Here is a 17689-nt window from a genome sequence, read left to right on the forward strand (position 1 = left end):
GGGCTCTGTCCCGAAAAACCTCAGACTATTTGGAGGGTACCATACAACCTGTGTGCAGACAGAGGCAGAATGAAGAAGGCTCAAGTTCTTCTACTTGGATACTAAAGAAAATGGTCACTCGGGTGGTTAAAGCACTTGGGGACATCAGGCTCCATCAGACTTTAAATTTGTAAACAGAATGGAAAACTGAATTAGGAAGAACACATACTTGGAAAGACATCCCTGCTCTTTCCTGTCCAGCCTTCAAAGCTTAGGTCACTTTTTCATTCAACAAACACAGGCTGTTATGCTCTAAGAAAACTGAATTAGGAAGAACGTATACTTGGGAAGGCATCCCTGCTTTTCCTGTCCAGCCTTCAAAGCTTAGGTCACTTTTTCATTCAATAAACACAGGCTGTTCCGCTCTAATACAATAGCTAATTCAGAAAACACCTTGACTTAGCAGTAATTGTGTTGTAAAATTAATAATTATAAAGAGGAAAGGGGGCGGTGCTTGGGGTGGGTTCTCAGCTGGTCTGTGCTGACATTCCCTGGGAGTGGTTTTTAAATGCTGATGCCTGGCCTTATTCCTGGGGATTTGGAGTCCAGGCAGGGCCCAGGTGATTCCAATGTGCTGCCGAGGTTGGGAACCTCCGGACTAGGCAGTTTCAAATGTGTAAATCCACATTCTTCCTGCAGGGATTTGAACAATAAAGTGGGGGTTTTTTGTTTTTGTTTTTACAGTAGAAATCTCAGGCTCGTGCAAGTTCAAGGCCAGCACCTGAGAGTGGTTCCTTGCTGGCCTTACAATCCCAGCCTCTCTCCCCAGCCCCGGGGGCCTACCTCACCTAAACCTTGTTGTGGTATTTATGATAGTGAATCAGATTGAAGGCTTAGAGGCAGAACCAGAGAAAACAGAGGAAGAAAAGGATTTGGCAAAAGAGAGAAATTTGATTAAATTAGAAAGAGGAGGAATGGGGAGCAAAGGTGCCCTTGGGCTGGGGTCCCAGGAGGGGCATTTTGGGGGAAGGGGCCTGCGGAGAAGGTGCTAGAGCTGTCACAGCAAGAAGGAGAGGCAAGGACTTTGGCAGCATCATTGGATATGATGTCCCTTTCTTGGTGTTCAGCACGAGGACCAGAGTCACTGTGACATTCATTTCAGCTGGGTGTGGTGGCTCACGCCTATAATCCTAGCACCTTGGGAAGTTATGCCAGGAGGATTGCTTGAGCCTAGGAGTTCGAGACCAGCCTGAGCAACATAATGAGACCTCGACTCTACAAAAAAAATGAAAATTAAATTTTAAAAAAAGAGGCTAAGACATTCATTTTGGTGGCTTCCACCAAAAGACAGCAGACCTCTCTTGGGTCCAGGGGCCCTGGGTCCCTGACCCATTCCAGGAAGATCTGTGAGGTCAGCATCTAAGCAGAATCACACAGGTCATGAGCCAATGACCTTGGCTGGAGCCACTCAGTGACAGCCAGCGTCATCAGGGCATCGGTCATCTCTTCCAGTTCAGACCCAGAAGAATCAGATGGGTCTGAAGGTCAGCTGAAGGGAGGCTGGAAAGGTTGCTGCCACAGAAAGTGTCTCCTCATGGAGATTTTTGTTTGGTGAGAAAGCAGGATTTATTAAGAGGACAGAAAAGTTCCCACAGTGGGAGGGAACCCAAGGAGGTTGCCCCATGGAGATGTTTAATCCCTCTGGACACTGGTGGAATCACTGGTAAGATTTCTAGTGTCATAATATGTGTGTATGTGTTTAGTAAGAAAGAGCCCTTATCTTTTGTAGTGTGGAAATAAATGAAGACCAACCCCCACCCAAAATGAGACAAGCCAAGGCTATTTGTCAGAGTTTGCTGTGGTGAGGGAGTTGGCCACCATTGTCCATGGATGGCAAAATCAAAGGCAGGCAAGGAGTGGAAAGCTTCTAGAGGAGAAAGAAAGACTCTGGGTGTACCCTGTGGAGGCTGCTGGCCGGGGAACCTGGAGGCAGCCCCTTAGAAGGGCATCCTATGGGATCAGGTGGGAGAACGTCTGGATTTCTTTGAGTGGTCCTAAATTAGAAGCAGAGAAAAAGATTTGAGACATTGGTAGTTATTAATCACGTCCCAGCCACGTGGGTTTGTTTGTTACAGGGGTTATTGTTTGGCTTCCTGGACTGTTGATGGAGATGGCCGTCTGACTTCCTGCAAGTCTAACTTATAGCAGGTGACTTCCTGGCCTGGTTATCGAAGGTAATGAGCTGGCTTCCTGGGCGGGTTGCTACAGGCTGTAGGTCACAGTTTTTATTTAAGGTCTGGTTATTGTCACCCTGAATACAGAATTCAGTCTCTCAGTAGATATGGACTAAAACATCTATGGTCTCAAACTCCTGGCCTCAAGTGATCCTCCTATCTCAGCCTCCCAAAACACTGGGATTACAGGTGTGAGTCACAGTGCCCAACCTGGATAAAACATTTATGAGTGAAACAAAATGTGAAACGCTGTCTGGGTTTGCTTTACTTTATTTTATTTTATTTTTTGAGTTGGAGTCTCACTCTGTCTCCCAGGCTGGAGTGCACTGGCATGCTCATGGCCATCACAGACTCAACCTGCTGGGCTCAAGTGATCCCTCCACTTCAGCCTTCCCAGTACCTGGAACTACAGGCATGCGCCACCACACCCAGCTAATTCTTTTATTTATTGTAGAGATGAGGTCTCACCAAATTACCAGGGCTGATCTCGATCCTATGGGCTCAGGCAATCCTCTCGCCTCGGCCTCCCAAAGTGCCGGGATTATAGGTGTGAGCCATTGCGCCCAGCCTCTAGGTTTGCTTTAAAATAACCCAGGGACAGAGGGAGTAGGTGAGGGTACAATATGAAACTAGCCTGTCATGAGCTGGTATAGGCTGAAGCAGGTGATGACTCCATGGGGCATCTCACTGCTTTTGATCATCTTTATACTATTTCATAACAATTAAAAACAAACAAAAGTGCAATTTGCTATCTCTGACCACCTTAGGTCCCCAGCATCCTGTGGACTACCCCTGGCCCTGTGGATACAGTGACACTTTGATTCCAGTCCCTTCCATGTCCTGAAACATCACAGTGGGTCCTTCAGGAAGGCTTGGCTTAGCACGATTATGGTTACAGCTCCACAGAGCCCCTACCTCTTGCAGCCTGTGCCTAGGACTTAGTAGGTGCTCAGAATTGATCTAAATGAATTAGTACACCAGGCCACCAACCAACTGATTGAAGGAAGGCTCCTAGCTCCCAAGCCCTGGCTTGTGCTTAGCTTCATGGGACTGCCAGTGTCCCCACTGGCTGGAAGCTCCTGGGGCATGAAAAGGACACGTCTTTGGCTCTCCTGTGGTACCACGGAACACTGCATGGCACGCAGTAGGTCATTAGGAAGTACTTCAGAAACTACTAGGAAAAGTCTAAAATGGAGATGCATTGGTTAACGCCAGCAATGTAGAAGAGTTCTGCTTAGGAGGGCAGAGCCAAGGTTAGAAGGAGAAAATCAGGTATTTGTAGGTATCATTTCTACTTGTAAAAACAGCCATAAAGATTCCCAATCAGCAGGCAACTTAAAGAGTATATTTAATGAGAGGCCTCATCTGGCAGGTGCCGTCTGCAGACAAGGCCATGCACAGTTGAGCCTGACATGCACCCACGTCACTGTTCAGAACCTTTTACTTGATGAGGCCTGATGTCCCTGTGTTTTGGAAACAACGAGCCCAGCAAGACACCCTTGAAATCACCTCAGTGTGATCTGAATATGTTAGTAATGAGTGTAAATGAAAGCCAGGAGGAATTTCCTCAAATTCCCTCCTCTCTGTTGAATTTTATAAACCTAATAAAAGCCTCTTTATTCTAGAAACAAGCCTTGTCCCGAAAAGCTCATCTTCTGCAGAACATGAGAGAACCACTCTTTCTAAAACCATATTCCCACCTCTAAAGGCTGGTGACCCCAGAGCTGGTAACTGCATGCTCTGACTCCTGCAAGACTGTGGGACCGGTGGGGACTGACACACCAGGGGACAGCTGACCTTGCTAGGCAAGGCGCTTCTTCTCTATCCAGTTGTTGTTATAGGTAAACTCAGGGCTGGGGGTCTGCCTGAGTCATACCCACCACCTCTGAGAACTGCAGACACAAGAATGGGGTCGCAGTCACAAGTGGCCCGGGGCATGGCCAAGCCAGAAGGGAGGAGGAGGAGGAAGAGGAGGAAATGGCAGCGAATGGAAACAAGAGAGGAGGCAGCTTAGGGAGACGGAGAGAGGCCACGGCCCTGATGCCTGGCTTCTGGGCCAAGAAGCAGGCCACTGCTTCCACCCAGGTCCTGGGAGTCCTATGTCCCCCTTCAGGGCAGCCTGGTGGATTCCTGCTACTTGACCCCAAGGGTTGGCCATGAGAGTTGCCCCTTCAACCACCATTCACTGGTGGCCCATGAGGCCTGGAAACTCACTTCCAGGTTGTTGGAGGAACCGTGTCCACACAACCATGTGGTAAAGACCTCGCCTGTTGAATGAGGACAAAGATAGGATGAACCGGCTCTCGGTCACAACCCTGTTGAGACCAGTGGGAGACCCTGAGTTCTCACCCTGGGGGGGCCTGGACAAACCATTACACAAAAGCAGCCCCTGTTTAGGGCCTCAGGGAAGGGCATGCCAGGTCCCCACCTCCACCCCAGTGGAGCAGGCCCCCAACGCTTTCACTGCCCCACTTGAATTTGTCAAATGTTTGGTAACTGTCTTTATCTGTTGTGCTCAACTTTTATCTGCATTACTGAGAAAAAGAAAGTTTCCTTTGGCATGGTAAGTGACTGAAGTTTTAAAGTTTGGCATGAAGGTGCTGTCACAAGTGTTTCCACGTCACAGGGTGAGGGTAAACACAGCTGGCTGGGTGTGACTGGCATTTAACTCATCAGCTGATGTGCATGCAGCATCTTGATACTCCTGATTTTAAGCAACAGAGGGCTGAAGGGGTCCAGTGGTGACCCTGCTCACATTGGCAGGCCTCGGCCCTGTCTGCAGGCCTCGAGATGACAAGGCAGGGCAGGCTTGCGAAGCACCAGCACACACTTGGTGCCCAACACAAGGGTCCTACTGTTCTCAGCTGTCTTGCCCCACAACCAAGAGAAATCCTGGGTCTCAGGGAAGCATGCCCAAAAGGACACATGCCTGCTCATCGCCAGAGGGAGTTTTTTAAATTAAAAAAAAAAAATTTGTGGTTTAATTAGAGACACGGGCTTCAGTCTATCACTCAGGCTACAGTGCAGTGGTGCAATCATGGCTCAACTCCTGGGCATAAAGTGATTCTCCCACCTCAGCCTCTTAAGTAGCTGGGACTACAAGGGCATACACACTACTACAAGCAGCCAAAGGGAATTTTGAAGAAATATTTCAAGTTTCCATTTGTAGTAGAGAGAAATAATGGGTCGAGCATGGTGGCTCACTCCTGTAATTCCAGCACTTTGGGAAGTGGAGGAGGGAGGACCTCTAGAGCCCAGGAGTTCAAGATCAGTCTGGGCAACACAGCAAGACCTCATCTCTACTAAAATTAGAAATAATTACCTGGTCTGGTGGTATGCACCTATTGTACCAGCTACTTGGGAGAATGAGGTGAGAGGACTGTTTGAACACAGGAGTCAGAGGATGAAGTGAGCTGTGATCATGGCACTGCACTCCAGCCTGGGTTGACAGAGTAAGACCCTGCCTCTAAAAAACAAACAAACAAAACAAATAAAGACGAGAGAACTAATGTGATCAAGCCCTACATTTTCCTTTAAAAGATTTTGTTCAAATACAGAACTAGAGGGATTTTAGAAGCAGAACACCCACTCCTCCTGGGATGCACCCTCACATGTGTGACAGGGACATAGATGGGGCACTGCCTGGACCAGAGGGCAGGCACTACGGTAGGGCACCCAGGAAATGGGAAGGAAATGCCCCTGAGGTACAGGGCACAGGGACTTTCCACTCTGGAGACAGCTGGACACTGCCCTTTCAACTCCCAGCTCAGCCCTGCATAGCCTGACACAGGCCTCCAGGGACAGGCTTTGCAGGCCCTGCCTCTGCGCCCTTTACTTGGCTAACCCTAAGAGGAAGAGGAGTAAGCCTGGGTCATTCCATTTGGACAAAACAGCCTCCCTCGCTCTCCCTCGCTCTCTCAAGAAATGATCCTTTCTTACCACAAAACCTCCCCTCAGTACCCACCAGGATATGGGCCTAGCCAAGAATTCTTGAGGCCGTGCATGGTGGCTCAAGTCTGTAATCCCAGCACTTTGGGAGGCCGAGGTGAGAGGCTGGGCAACTTGGTAAGACCTCGCCTCTGCAATATATCAAAAAATTAGCCAGATGTGGTAGCGCCCTGTAGTTCCAGCTATTTATAAGGTTGACACTAAAGGATCACCTGACCCCACTGGGTTGATGCTGGGGTGGCTGTGAGTGTGCCACTGTACTCCAGCCTGGGTGACAGAGTAAGACTCTGCCTCAAAAAAACAAAAAAAGAATTCTCTTCTCCCTTCTATCACATCTGGTCTGAATCTCATCTTGCCCCAGCATTTTCCTTTACAGAATCCAAAATGAAATGGGAACTAGCCAAGCAATGATGAGAGGGAGGTAGAGAGGTGAGCATTGACACTCTGTCCTTGCCCCTGCCCCGGGACCCATCCTACCTTGGTTTTCTGATAATGCTTCCTGGTTTCAGCAGCCATAGAGGAAAATTGTCTTAATACCAAATTTTCCATGCTGAGGAGATTGCTATTCAGATGTTTGCAAAGCCACATTGCCTGAGAAAGGAAGGAAGAAGAAAGATTTTTAGTAAAAACAAGAACTATAACAATAGCTCCATTAAATGCCCCAGTCCTTCCCTATTCTACTAGAAAAAGTTGGCCATGGGAAAGCAGAATTCTTCCTGGCTAGAGGAAGGCCACCAAGGCAGACAAACCCACAAAGTATTCCCAGCCCAAGAATCTTGGTTGTATCTATTTCTTCTTCAACCAGCACTGATCTTCATGGAGCTGGAAAACCCAAGTGAGCTATGCTTTTAGCTGCCCTTGACATGCCTTTTCAAGCCCTGTGGACACAAGTTTTTAATGCAAGGAAAGTCAAGGACAAGAATTGTGGGAACAGGAGCTAAATATGGATCACAATCCACGCTCAATATTCATCTTGTCTTAAAGATTGAGAGATGACATATTCCAGTTAACTGAATGGTTAGTTCATTGATGACTACTTTATATAGTTTACAAGGGAAGAATACATTTTAAGGAAAAATGCAATAAAAAGTTCTTAACACCAAAATTATGTTGATGACCATCTCAGCATTGGGAAGATTCTGAAAGCCCTTCCCGGTCTCCCGGAATTCTTTCTGTTCTTCCTACTGGGAAATATCAGCAACAATATCAGGAATGAGCCCTTCTGAGCTCTCTGTTTGGATTTTACTATATAACATCTTATCATTGTAAAATGTGATCTGTGTGTCTCCACAGAGCGCTCAGGGACAAGGACAGTAAATCACCAAAAGGCTTGTTGCTGAAACACCAGCTGACAGCTGTCAGGGCCTGGCCTGATCAGGGAGGACACACTCAATCACTTCAGCCAAGCTGGACTTGTTGAAAACAATCTGAGCTCTCAATCTGTTTCCCCAGAAAACTCCTACCAATAACCAGAGAAGCACTAGAATTGGGAACTAGCACTAGAAGAACTAGAACTAGGAATGAAACACAGACGGCCCCAGAATGTCAAATGTCAAAGACAAAGGTTCACCCTCATGTTGAATGACCAGACTCTTCTTGAAGACCTAGCTCAACAAGCTTGTTTGTCTAAATGCAGACTCTGTCATCTTCATTCCCAAAGTCAAAATTACCCAGGGATATTTGTCAACTATGAGTTGTCTGGGCCCTGCCCCAGGAGATTTTGAGGAGGTCAGTCTACGGGGCAGTCCAGGAACCTGTATTTTTCAAGGCACCCTGGACATGCTAATGATGGGTGGGTCTGGGAGTCCCTGGTTTCAGTAAAACAGTGAGAGTGGTTGGGTTCAAGGGTTGACTGCAGAAAGGCTTGGAAGCTGACAGCCTGGTACTGAGGAAAACTAGAGAGATAGAAGGAAGGATAGATGGATGGATGAATGACAGATGAGTAAGACAGTTATGCTAACTCCAAAAGCATAGCAGACGCAGGTACATTTATATGAGGATCAGTCAACTTGATTCCTTTTTGGAAGAAAGCTAGGGGGAGCAGCCTGCCCTTCATACCACCCATGATACCTGCTCATAGCAATGACTCAGTTATGGAGGAAGGGCTCTCCCATGTTCACTAACCAGGCTTCTAAAAGGCAGAGAGGGCTTCATCTCAGATGACTGAAAAACAATTTTTTTAGATTAAAAATATAGTTTATTTAAGAGTAAATTAGAGAGAAAAAGAGAAGGGAGAGGGAAGATTCACCACCCCAAGGTGGGGGAGGGGGCCAAAGCCAGGAAGCAGGGCGACAGCCATAGCTCAAAGAGCACATGGCCACACCAGAGTCTAAAAAGGCAATAGCCAGATGACTGAAATTGTAACACGTTTTTGGCACTTAAAAATGGACCTTAAAGCTGGGCATGGTGGCTCACACCTGTAATCCCAGCACTTTGGGAGGTTGAGGCGAGAGGACTGTCTGAGTCCGGGAGTTCGAGACCAGCCTGGGCAACTTGGTGAGACCTCATCTCTACAATAAGTCAAAAAATTAGCTGGGTGTGGTGGCATGCACCTCTAGTTTCAGCTGCTTGAAAGGCTGAGGTGGAAGGATCACCTGAACCCAGCAGGTCGAGGCTGCAGTGGCCCTGATCGTGCCACTGCATTCCAGCCTGGGCAACAGAGTGAGACTTTGACCCCCCCAAAAAAAAAAAAAAAAAAAAAAATGGACCTTAAAGACTGAAGCCATGAATGGAAAACAGGACATCAGCTTCCAGACAGTGTTGCCTCCAGGGAGGGAGAGACAAAAAGGGTGAGCAAAATGGGTCCAGGTTGTTGGATTTTCTTTAAATGAAGGGAGAACAAAGCAAATATGGCAAAATGTTACATGTGTGTAAAATCTGGGAGTTGGGTAGATGAATGTCTATGATATAGTCCTTGTGCCTTTCTGATTGTTTGAAATAGCTCATAATTAAAATGTTAAGAGTGAGGCCAGGTGCGGTGGCTCATGCCTATAATTCCAGCACTCTGGGAGGCTGAGGTGAGAGGATTGCCTGAGCCCATGGGTTGGAGACCAGCCTGGGCAAACTTGGCAAGACCTCATCGCTACAATAAATAAAAAAATTAGTCAGGAATGGTGGTGTGTCCCTGTAGTTTTGGCTACTTGGAAGACTGAGGCGGAAGGATCACCCGAGCCCAGCAGATTGAGGCTGTGGTGCCGTGAGCGAGCCACTGTACTCCAGCCTTGGTAACAGAGGGAGACTCTAACTCAAAAAATATATATATATTAGGAGTGAATTATTAAGATTCCATACTAAAGTCTATGAAAGATGTGTGCTGTTTGACCTGACATTTATAGTTCTAGAAATTTAACCTAAGATATAATTAATAGTGTGCCAAGATCACGTATATGCAGGTATGAAAAAACCCTGGAAGGTGTACCCAAGGATGTTAAAGTAATGCTTATCTCTGGCTGGTTGGGGAATTATATTTTTGGTTTTTTGCATTTCTAGGTTTTCTCCTATGGACACACACTCCCGTTTGTAAGAAGAAGATAATGAGAAAGAAAGCACAGTTATGCTACAAATTCAGAGGCACAGTCTCATTCCGGCTCTGGAGGATAAATGAGATATTACAGCATGACAATACTTAACATGATACACTTACTATAGTTGTTTTCCCCGAGGCGGGTGGACCTAATATTACAATCTTCGGCACTGTGGAATAAAAAAATTTGAATGTCACCACTCAGTATGACAAAGTAGCCTCCCATGTCTGCGGTACTCAGGGTGTACTTATTTCTTTCCTCCCAGATTTCATTTTCTGCCAGTGGCATGGCCATTTGTAACCCAGTGTCTCAGAGACGCTCTTGCCATGGAACACATTCTCTGTGTTTAGAGAGGTAAGTGATCACTGAGATGGTTTACTCTTCTATTTCCAAGGGGACGTGGACAGGGTAACTTGTTTGCCAAACTAATAAATATCAACAACAATTGGGATTTCAAACACCATAAAGCATTTTAAACAGGGACTTTGTTTCAGGGACACTCTCTCAAACAAAGCAGTATTTTATGTAAATTGACCTTCAAAGCTTTTTTTATGTTTATGCCTTTTTATTTAGCAAATTGTATTCCCCATCATTTCACAGAAGCAAGTGATAGGGAAAGCCTAGGTTGTCTGGCCCAGATTTATAAAACCCAAGAAAGGAGAGTCTTTGTTTTAAAATATGGACATTTCTATGCAAATGAAAAAAACTGGCAGCTTGTTATAGTCCTGGCTCTAAAATGTTCTTGGTCCCACATAATTCTTAGAGCAGCTACTAGACTCCTGAGTGGGTGCTGGCAACTGGAAAAAGATAACCGCCATCTTTTTGGAGTTGGAAGGTATGCGCACTTGGGTTGCAGCAAAGGAAATTGGTGTGGTGTCTGGTGTGGACAGAATCTGTGCTAATTGCCCGCTGAATGCCATCTTATGTCACTTCCCTCACTACTTATAGGGAGCAGGCAACCTTAGCCTGGCCCCTGACCCAAGGAGACAATTGGAACAGTTCACTCCAGTTTGCATAAGCTTCAAGGTCTATATTGTAGAGCTATTCCTACCAGGACACCGGACAGAAGTCTTATCCGAGTACAGGAGGGAGGTGTGTGGCCTTCTAGTTTGGGGACAGAGACAGTGTCCTTCCAGCTGAACGATTTAATGATCAGCATATCTACACCCAGTCTGGATGCTCTGATTTAAAGAGATCTTTGCCCAAACTCATGGCATTTCTCACTTTTGGAGAAAGAGTTCAAGGATCATGGTTCCTGGCGACAAGTTAGTGAGAAGTGCATCAGGTGAGAACTGCAAGTGAGTCTGTCATTCTCTTTGCCCCAGTCTTTGGCAAGGGAAATGCTCTCTCCTCAAGGATACGAAGGGTTGGACACACGCATCCTGGCTTTCTGCTGCTTCTTTGGACTTATAAAATGTCCCTAACTGCTTTAGGGTCCCTGTTGTTTTCTACATTCCGTACATTTATCGATGTGATCCACCAGCCACCGGCTATGTGAAACATAGGTAACATGCTTCTTCAAAGCCCACTGCCCTTACTGTTGGCATGATGGAGCCAAGGGGCATCGCAGGCAGGAGGCCCTGGAGAAAGCAGTCCCAGAGACCCTCCTCCAGCCTGAGAAAACCATAGTGGACACTTTTCTCTTCAAGTCAGGTTTGGACTAGGGTGCTTCCTGCCCACCACAGTGTGGCGGACACAGCTCCCTTATTCTTCTGGCCAAAGGTCTCTGTATCCCTTTAAATCCCTTTGGACCCTAAGAGGTACAGCCTCCACAGAAGACTGGGAGGTGTCCTGGTCACCCTAACAGCCTCCTCCTTCAGAGTCCCTTCCAGCTGGGGGTCTGGGGAATCACCCCAGACAACCCTCCCTGCTCTAGGAAGCCTTGGCCTTTCTCACCCTTTCTGTGGCTGTACTTCTGCCTGCCTCACCTCCTGCCACTTCCCAACAGGAACAGCTTCCTCACCCCAATGTACCCAGCTCTCCCCAGGCTCCCACTATCTCTTCAATCTCTGAGACTCTTGCTCTCACACCCTTTGGAGGTTCATGATAAGTGGGTTCCATTGCTGCCTTCCAGCTCAGTGAGTTTCACCCCACTGCTAGAAGCTGGCAGTGTTGCTGTTCCCCACGGCATGGCAAGCTCCCCAGGGCAGGGACCAAGGCTCTTTCTCCTGTGCTGTCCCTGCGGCAGCCAGAACTGCGAGGAGCCCCACACATAGTGGCCTTCGGGGTGGCTTCTTCGGCTTTCCCCGTCTCCTTCTGTGGTCACTGAGTGTTGGTCACCATTACTGCTGTCTTACAAAGGGCTCCTCTGCCAGTCAGCATTCTTGAGTATAAGCTGCAGGAACCAGATGTGACTGAGTTAAGAAGAGAAGGGGTTTATTCCAAGACAGTGTGGCTCATGGACTCCTGCACAGGCCGGGGAGCCAGGCCCAGGGCTAACTCACCAGGAACCATACAAGTAAGGCCATCAAGTGGGAAGCCTGTGTGATGCCACTGACATATGTGGGCCATGGAGCTGCCATCAACCCTGCTGCCCTTCCACCCAGAAACCAAGCCCCATATTGCTGCCAGGGGAGTTCCCAGGCTACAACCCAGGGTCTGGGCTCACCTGGCTAGTGAAGCGCAGATCACAGGCTCAGGCCCTGGCCGTCATGGGGAAGCATTTCCAGTTTTAGGAGCGGGAGCCAGGGCAGGGATCCAGCAGCCTATTTTTTGCTCTAGGCCTGTAACCTGAAGCAAAGCCTTCCAGGGCCTGCCTCCTGGGCGAGAGAAGCCACAGCAGGTGAGAACACAGCTTGCAGGACAAGTCTGGAAATGACTTGGAGTCACGTGGTGAGGTGGGAGTATGAGGTGAGGTCAGAGCCGAGGTGCCTGGGGAGGTTTAGGGGGAGGGGCTGCAGGGAAGGTGGCCAAGGGTGGAGGGGCCTCATGCCACATGGCAGAGGGCTCGCTAGGGCCATGGGGGGAGCACCTGCCTTGCCAAAGCCAGGCAAGGAAGCAGAGGGGAACCTGGGGCCCCTCGTGCAGCCCTCCCTCGCCTGCCACCCCTCCAGGGCTCTGACCACAAGCCCCCTGAAGTTCCTGGGAGCACAGACCAAACTCGACTGGGCTCCAGAAGCCTGAGGGGATGGGCACCCTGGCTCGACAAGGGCATTTGGGAAAGGAATCTGACTCCCGAGGTACACCACTGTCTTGACAGTTACCAGGCTGGAAGGCTGCTGTGGAAACCCCCCTTCCGGGTTCCTGTAAGTGGCACCCAAATTGTACACATCTAGGAAAATACTTTAAAAGGGGAACATCCACGGCCTTTCTCCCACCTAATTTCTTGCACACATTTATGTGATTAATTTCAGTTTCTTGAAATCTAACACCTTGAAACTCCAGCCCTGCTCATGAGTAATTATTTATAAACAGTGTCATAAAAGGCTGCTTGGCTGCCAAGAGTAATCAACTTCTTCCAACCACTTCAAAGGAAATCAAAAAACCTTTCCATCCACAGATCCTTTTGAGGTTTAACTAGGAGCGTGATTTAAAATTCACAAGAAAACCCTTAGGTATTGGAGCTCTAATACACAGCTTTCTTGGACAAACGTTTGATAAAAAACGAAACATACCATTATATACACCATCGTCTGCTTTAATATTGCCCAGGGCTACTGTAAATGCTCACTTTGTACTAAATCTGCTTTTCTCATGGCGAAGGGGCTGCCAGCCCATGTGCTGGGGCTCCCTTCGCTCCCGAGTGCACTCGCTCACCAGGATGAGTCCACAGCCCTCTCTCCCTCTACACCAGTCTCCGACCATGTCACCGTGTGTCCTGGTTAACTCCGTGCCCAGTAAGAGGAAGGGGTGAGGTCCTGGCTCTCGTTAGCACAGGTGGCGGCATGGCTGGAAGGGGCCTGACCATCTGATGCACTAGCTCAGGGGAACAGAACACTCGCTGGGTATCCCGGGACCCCTCCAAGCTTCTTGCACTCTTCCAGAACGTAGAAGGTCTGGGCTTAACGATTCCAGGCTTCTCCCCATCCCTAGAAAAGTCCCCATCCCTAGAAAAGTCACAAAAGCAAGGTGGACTCCCCTGCCATCCCACTCTTTCCCGTTTTTGCTTTGCTTGTCTGTGGAGGCTTGGGCAAGGGAAAGGATAGTCCACCAATAATCCCAACAAAGTCTTACTGATGTCCCTCTCTTCATTTCAGTTATTGGGACTTGAGCCAAAAAACAAAGCGGTCCCAACATCAAGAAAGCTGCTGACCAAGGCCTGGGAGTGGGGGCTGGAAGGCCATGGGAAACAAATGAACTCCCTGAAAGAGTAGTTATTGAGATCCAAGGGCTCTACTCGCTGAGAGAGCGTCTGGGCCAAAAAGCTTGACTCTGGCTATTCGCCCAGCCCTCAACTAGAAAGAAACGAGGGAGGTCTGGATGCTCGGGTCCTGCCTGAGAGCCAGCAAACATGGAGAACGCAGTGGCAGCTTCACAGGGGTGCAGGATCTGGAAAGCCCTGAGACCTCAAAATGAAGGGAAAGTGCACCAAAGAGATACAAGGAGGGAACAGAGGAAGGAGGCGGCAGAGGTGCGGCCAGCTGACATCAGCAGCACTGCATCCAAACCGGAAAGACGATGTTTAAATTTTAACATCCTGATGAAGCGGATCGTTTGACATTGAAAATTAAATCTGTACACAGAGGAGCAAGATCAAAACATAAAGAGAAGATGAAATCTGCCTCAAATTGCAGGCTCTTGAATTTCTAGGCTAAGCCTTGAAGTTAGTAGTTTAAGTACACAGGCCAGGCATGGTGACTCATGCCCGTAATCCTAGCACTTTAGGAGGGCGAGGCAGGAGGATAACTTGAGGCCAGGAGTTCAAGACCAACCTGGGCAACATAGCAAGATCCCATTTCTAAAAAAAAAAAAAAAAAAAAAAAATTAACAAATAAAAGAGCACAACACATGGCACACATGCCCCAAGCAGTATTTTCAAGCTAACAGTAGAAACTACCAGTGAAACCTAATTTATCAGAGTTCAAATGGTTATGTGTAGTTATCAAGCAAAATTATTATTATTGTTTTTTAGAGACAGAATCTCGTCTGTTGCCCAGGCTGGAGTACAGTGTGATAGTGTGATCATAGCTCACTGCGGCCTCGAGCTCCTGGGCTCAAGTGATTGTACTGCCTCAGCCTCCTGAGTAGTTGGGACTGCAAGTGTGAGCCACCATGCTATGCTTCCACACAGTTTTTAAATTTAGAAAAACCTCATTAAGTTATTCACAAGTGGAAGCGCAACATCACATCCCCTGATGTCCCCAACCCATGAGAGTGTCAGGGGTTTGCTGTCCTTTCAGCAACCGTGGACCAGGCCGGGGCTTGACGGCCTCCATCTAGGTTAACCAAACACCCCCATTTTATAAATGAGAAAGTGGAGGTTAGAGAGAGCAGCATCCTCTCACCATCTCTTCACATTTTGAGGGAGGCGGTTTGAAGATCAGTGAGCAGAAGGACCCCTGGCGGTGGGGGGCAGGACGGAGCACTGCATGGCAGCTTCTGCTCACACCAGATGGACTTTTAATTTTGCTTCACTTTGGTTTTACTTTCCTTTTACCTTAGCTTTTGCTTTGCTTTCCCTTTGTTGCCTGTTATTTCTTTGGTGGTGGCATAAGAGAGTCACTTGCGGGCAGAGATGCTGAGGGCTGTCCTGGAATAACAGAGTTTAAAGACAAGTGCAGTGGCTCAGTCATGGCTGTAATCCCAGCCCTTTGGGAGACTGAGGCAAGAGGATCACTTGAGGTCAGGAACTCGAGACCAGCCTAGGCAACAAAGTGAGATCCCATCTCTACAAAAAAATAGGAAAAATTAGCTGGGCATGGTGATGCACGCCTGTGGTCCCAGCTACTTGGGAGGCTGAGGGAGGAGGATCACCTGAGCCCAGGAAGTTGAAGCTGCAGTGAGCCGTGATCGTGCCACTGCTCTCCAGTCTAGGTGACAGAGTGAAACCTTGTCTTAAAAACAAGGCGTGGTGGCTCAAGCCTGCAATCTCAGCACTTTGGGTGGCTGAGACAAGAGGACTGCCTGAACCCAGGGGTTTGAGACCAGCCTGGGCAACTTGGTGAGACCTCATCTCTATAATATATCAAAAGGAAATAATTAGCTGGGTGTGGTAGTGCACACCTGTAGTTCTGGCTACTTGGAAGGCTGAGGCAGAAGGATTGCCGGAGCCCAGCAGGTCGACGCTGGGGTGTCATGAGCGTGCCACTGCACTCCAGCCTGGGTGACAGAGTGAGACTCTGGCTCAAAAAAACAGAAAACACAAAAAATAGAGCTCAGCGACACATGAGCTCCCACCCACTTTGTGGGAAGGAGGAATGCAGAAACTTCCTCCTCTGGCGAATGGAGCCTGAGTCAGTGAGGCCTGGGGGGTCACTGTCTGCTGCGGTCAGGATCAGCCAGGAGGGAAGGGTGGGCTTAACAGTTACTGTAGAGCAGGAAAATCTGGAGGAGGCAGAACCTCCCTCCTGTGCCACATAATAACCACCAAGCAAAGAACACAGACTGCTGAGAAGTCACGTGGGGCAAAGTAAATTACACCAGGAAGGCTGGGCAGTGGGGGAGGCAAGCTGGACAGGTGGGGAAGGCGGTTCTCCTAGTCCACCCAGTCTCCACTCCCTGCCACTGGGGCATGTGGGCACTTGGGCAGCGTCAGCTAAATGAGGGCTACTGCTCAGTGCGTCGGCCCTTCATGCCTTAGCTAGAGGCTCAGAAAGGGGTTTGCTGGGGCTCTCTTTGAACCTGCCTGCTGAGGTCCGTGCGATGGCGTTGGGGTCCAAGAAGCCCCTTGCTCTGCAGCCAAGCCCAAGAAGGTATCAGGACCTCTGTGCCAGGCACGCAAAAAAGGCCTGGAGCCACCTCTCCCTTGTGTTTGTAAACTACTTAGCCTCATTTCTCACCCTGGGCCTTCTGAACCCATCACGGGGCATCTCAGGTCTCTGTCCTCCACAGCTGCACCAAGCACTAACTTTGCTGATGTGCTGGGACTCCTTCAAAGCGATTAATGCTCCCATGAAAGGAACACAAAAGCCCCAAGACGCCGGTTCTCCCTGACAGCTCACACAGGGCGGGAATGACCTCTGCCTGGCAAATCAACCGTGGAATGGAGCTAGGAGCCCTCCTCAAGCCAGCGCCTCCCTCCTCCCGGGTTCTGCGCTCTGGCCTTGCGTCTAGCCGACCTGTACTCATCAACTGCAAAGGTTTGAGGGGCTTGGAAACTCATTAGCGGGCGCTGATAATGAGACCATCAGAAAAGCCAAGTGCTTGCCTGTCTAGGTAGACCAGAAACCCAATTCACACCTGACAAGTGGAGTGATCAGAGAGCCTAAACCCAACAGGCGACATCAGCTAGGGCAGGCGAAGGCATTAATAATTGATTCCATGGGCCATTCGGAGGTTTTCATTTTAATAACTTGGCAAGAGGATTTTTATGAGTTGTGCTCCAAAAGAAATTAGGACATTTTTCAATTAACCACCACGGCAAATTGTCAAAACCCCTCCCTTCGGACCTCCCTTCAGACACAGGTAGGACAGAGTGGTTATCAGCTATGTTCAGGGTGGGGTAGGGTCCCTGTAGAGGAGGAGAAGGAGTAGGAGGGGGAAAAAGATGAGGGGGAGGAGGGAGAGAAGGAGGTGAAGGGTGGGGGGAGACCGACCCCGAGCACTCACCATTGTCATTGTCTAGATGCAAGTGCCGGATCATGAAAGGGATGGGGTCCTCCGGCTGGTGAATCAGGAGCTGCTCCAGCATGTTCTGTGGGCACAGGGCAGACAACCAGGTGGTTAACACCTGCCGGGTACCCTGGTCGTCATGGATACCAGCTATGGGGCCCACTGTCTCTGCTGCACCCCACCAAACATGCCTTCAGCTGGGGCCCCAGCCCCTGCCCCAGCTGGTGTCTGCTTGGGTCCTCATGAGGAGAGGCGTGAGAGGCCACGTGGGTGCTGCTGGAGAGGCACCCGGAG

At 48.9% G+C, this 17689-nt stretch overlaps 1 protein-coding gene across 1 annotated transcript in view; it reads right to left on the reverse strand.

Annotated features, from left to right (window-relative positions):
* Positions 1-17471, reverse strand: part of LOC103251725 (adenylate kinase 8-like) — a gene marked incomplete at its 3' end in the record, with an annotated part of 88711 nt that extends 71240 nt beyond the window's left edge. The window contains exons 1-3 of the mRNA XM_021708710.1: positions 17393-17471; positions 9805-9854; positions 6639-6752 (exon numbers count right to left, since the gene is read on the reverse strand). Of these exons, the coding sequence (XP_021564385.1) occupies positions 6639-6752; positions 9805-9854; positions 17393-17426 (198 nt within the window). The remainder of the gene's footprint in view (positions 1-6638; positions 6753-9804; positions 9855-17392) is intronic.
* Positions 17472-17689: the final 218 nt, after the last annotated feature.

The sequence above is a fragment of the Carlito syrichta genome, unplaced genomic scaffold (genome assembly GCF_000164805.1).
Source record: "Carlito syrichta isolate Samal-C Ts95f unplaced genomic scaffold, Tarsius_syrichta-2.0.1 Scaffold144091, whole genome shotgun sequence".
NCBI classification, from domain to species: domain Eukaryota; kingdom Metazoa; phylum Chordata; class Mammalia; order Primates; family Tarsiidae; genus Carlito; species Carlito syrichta.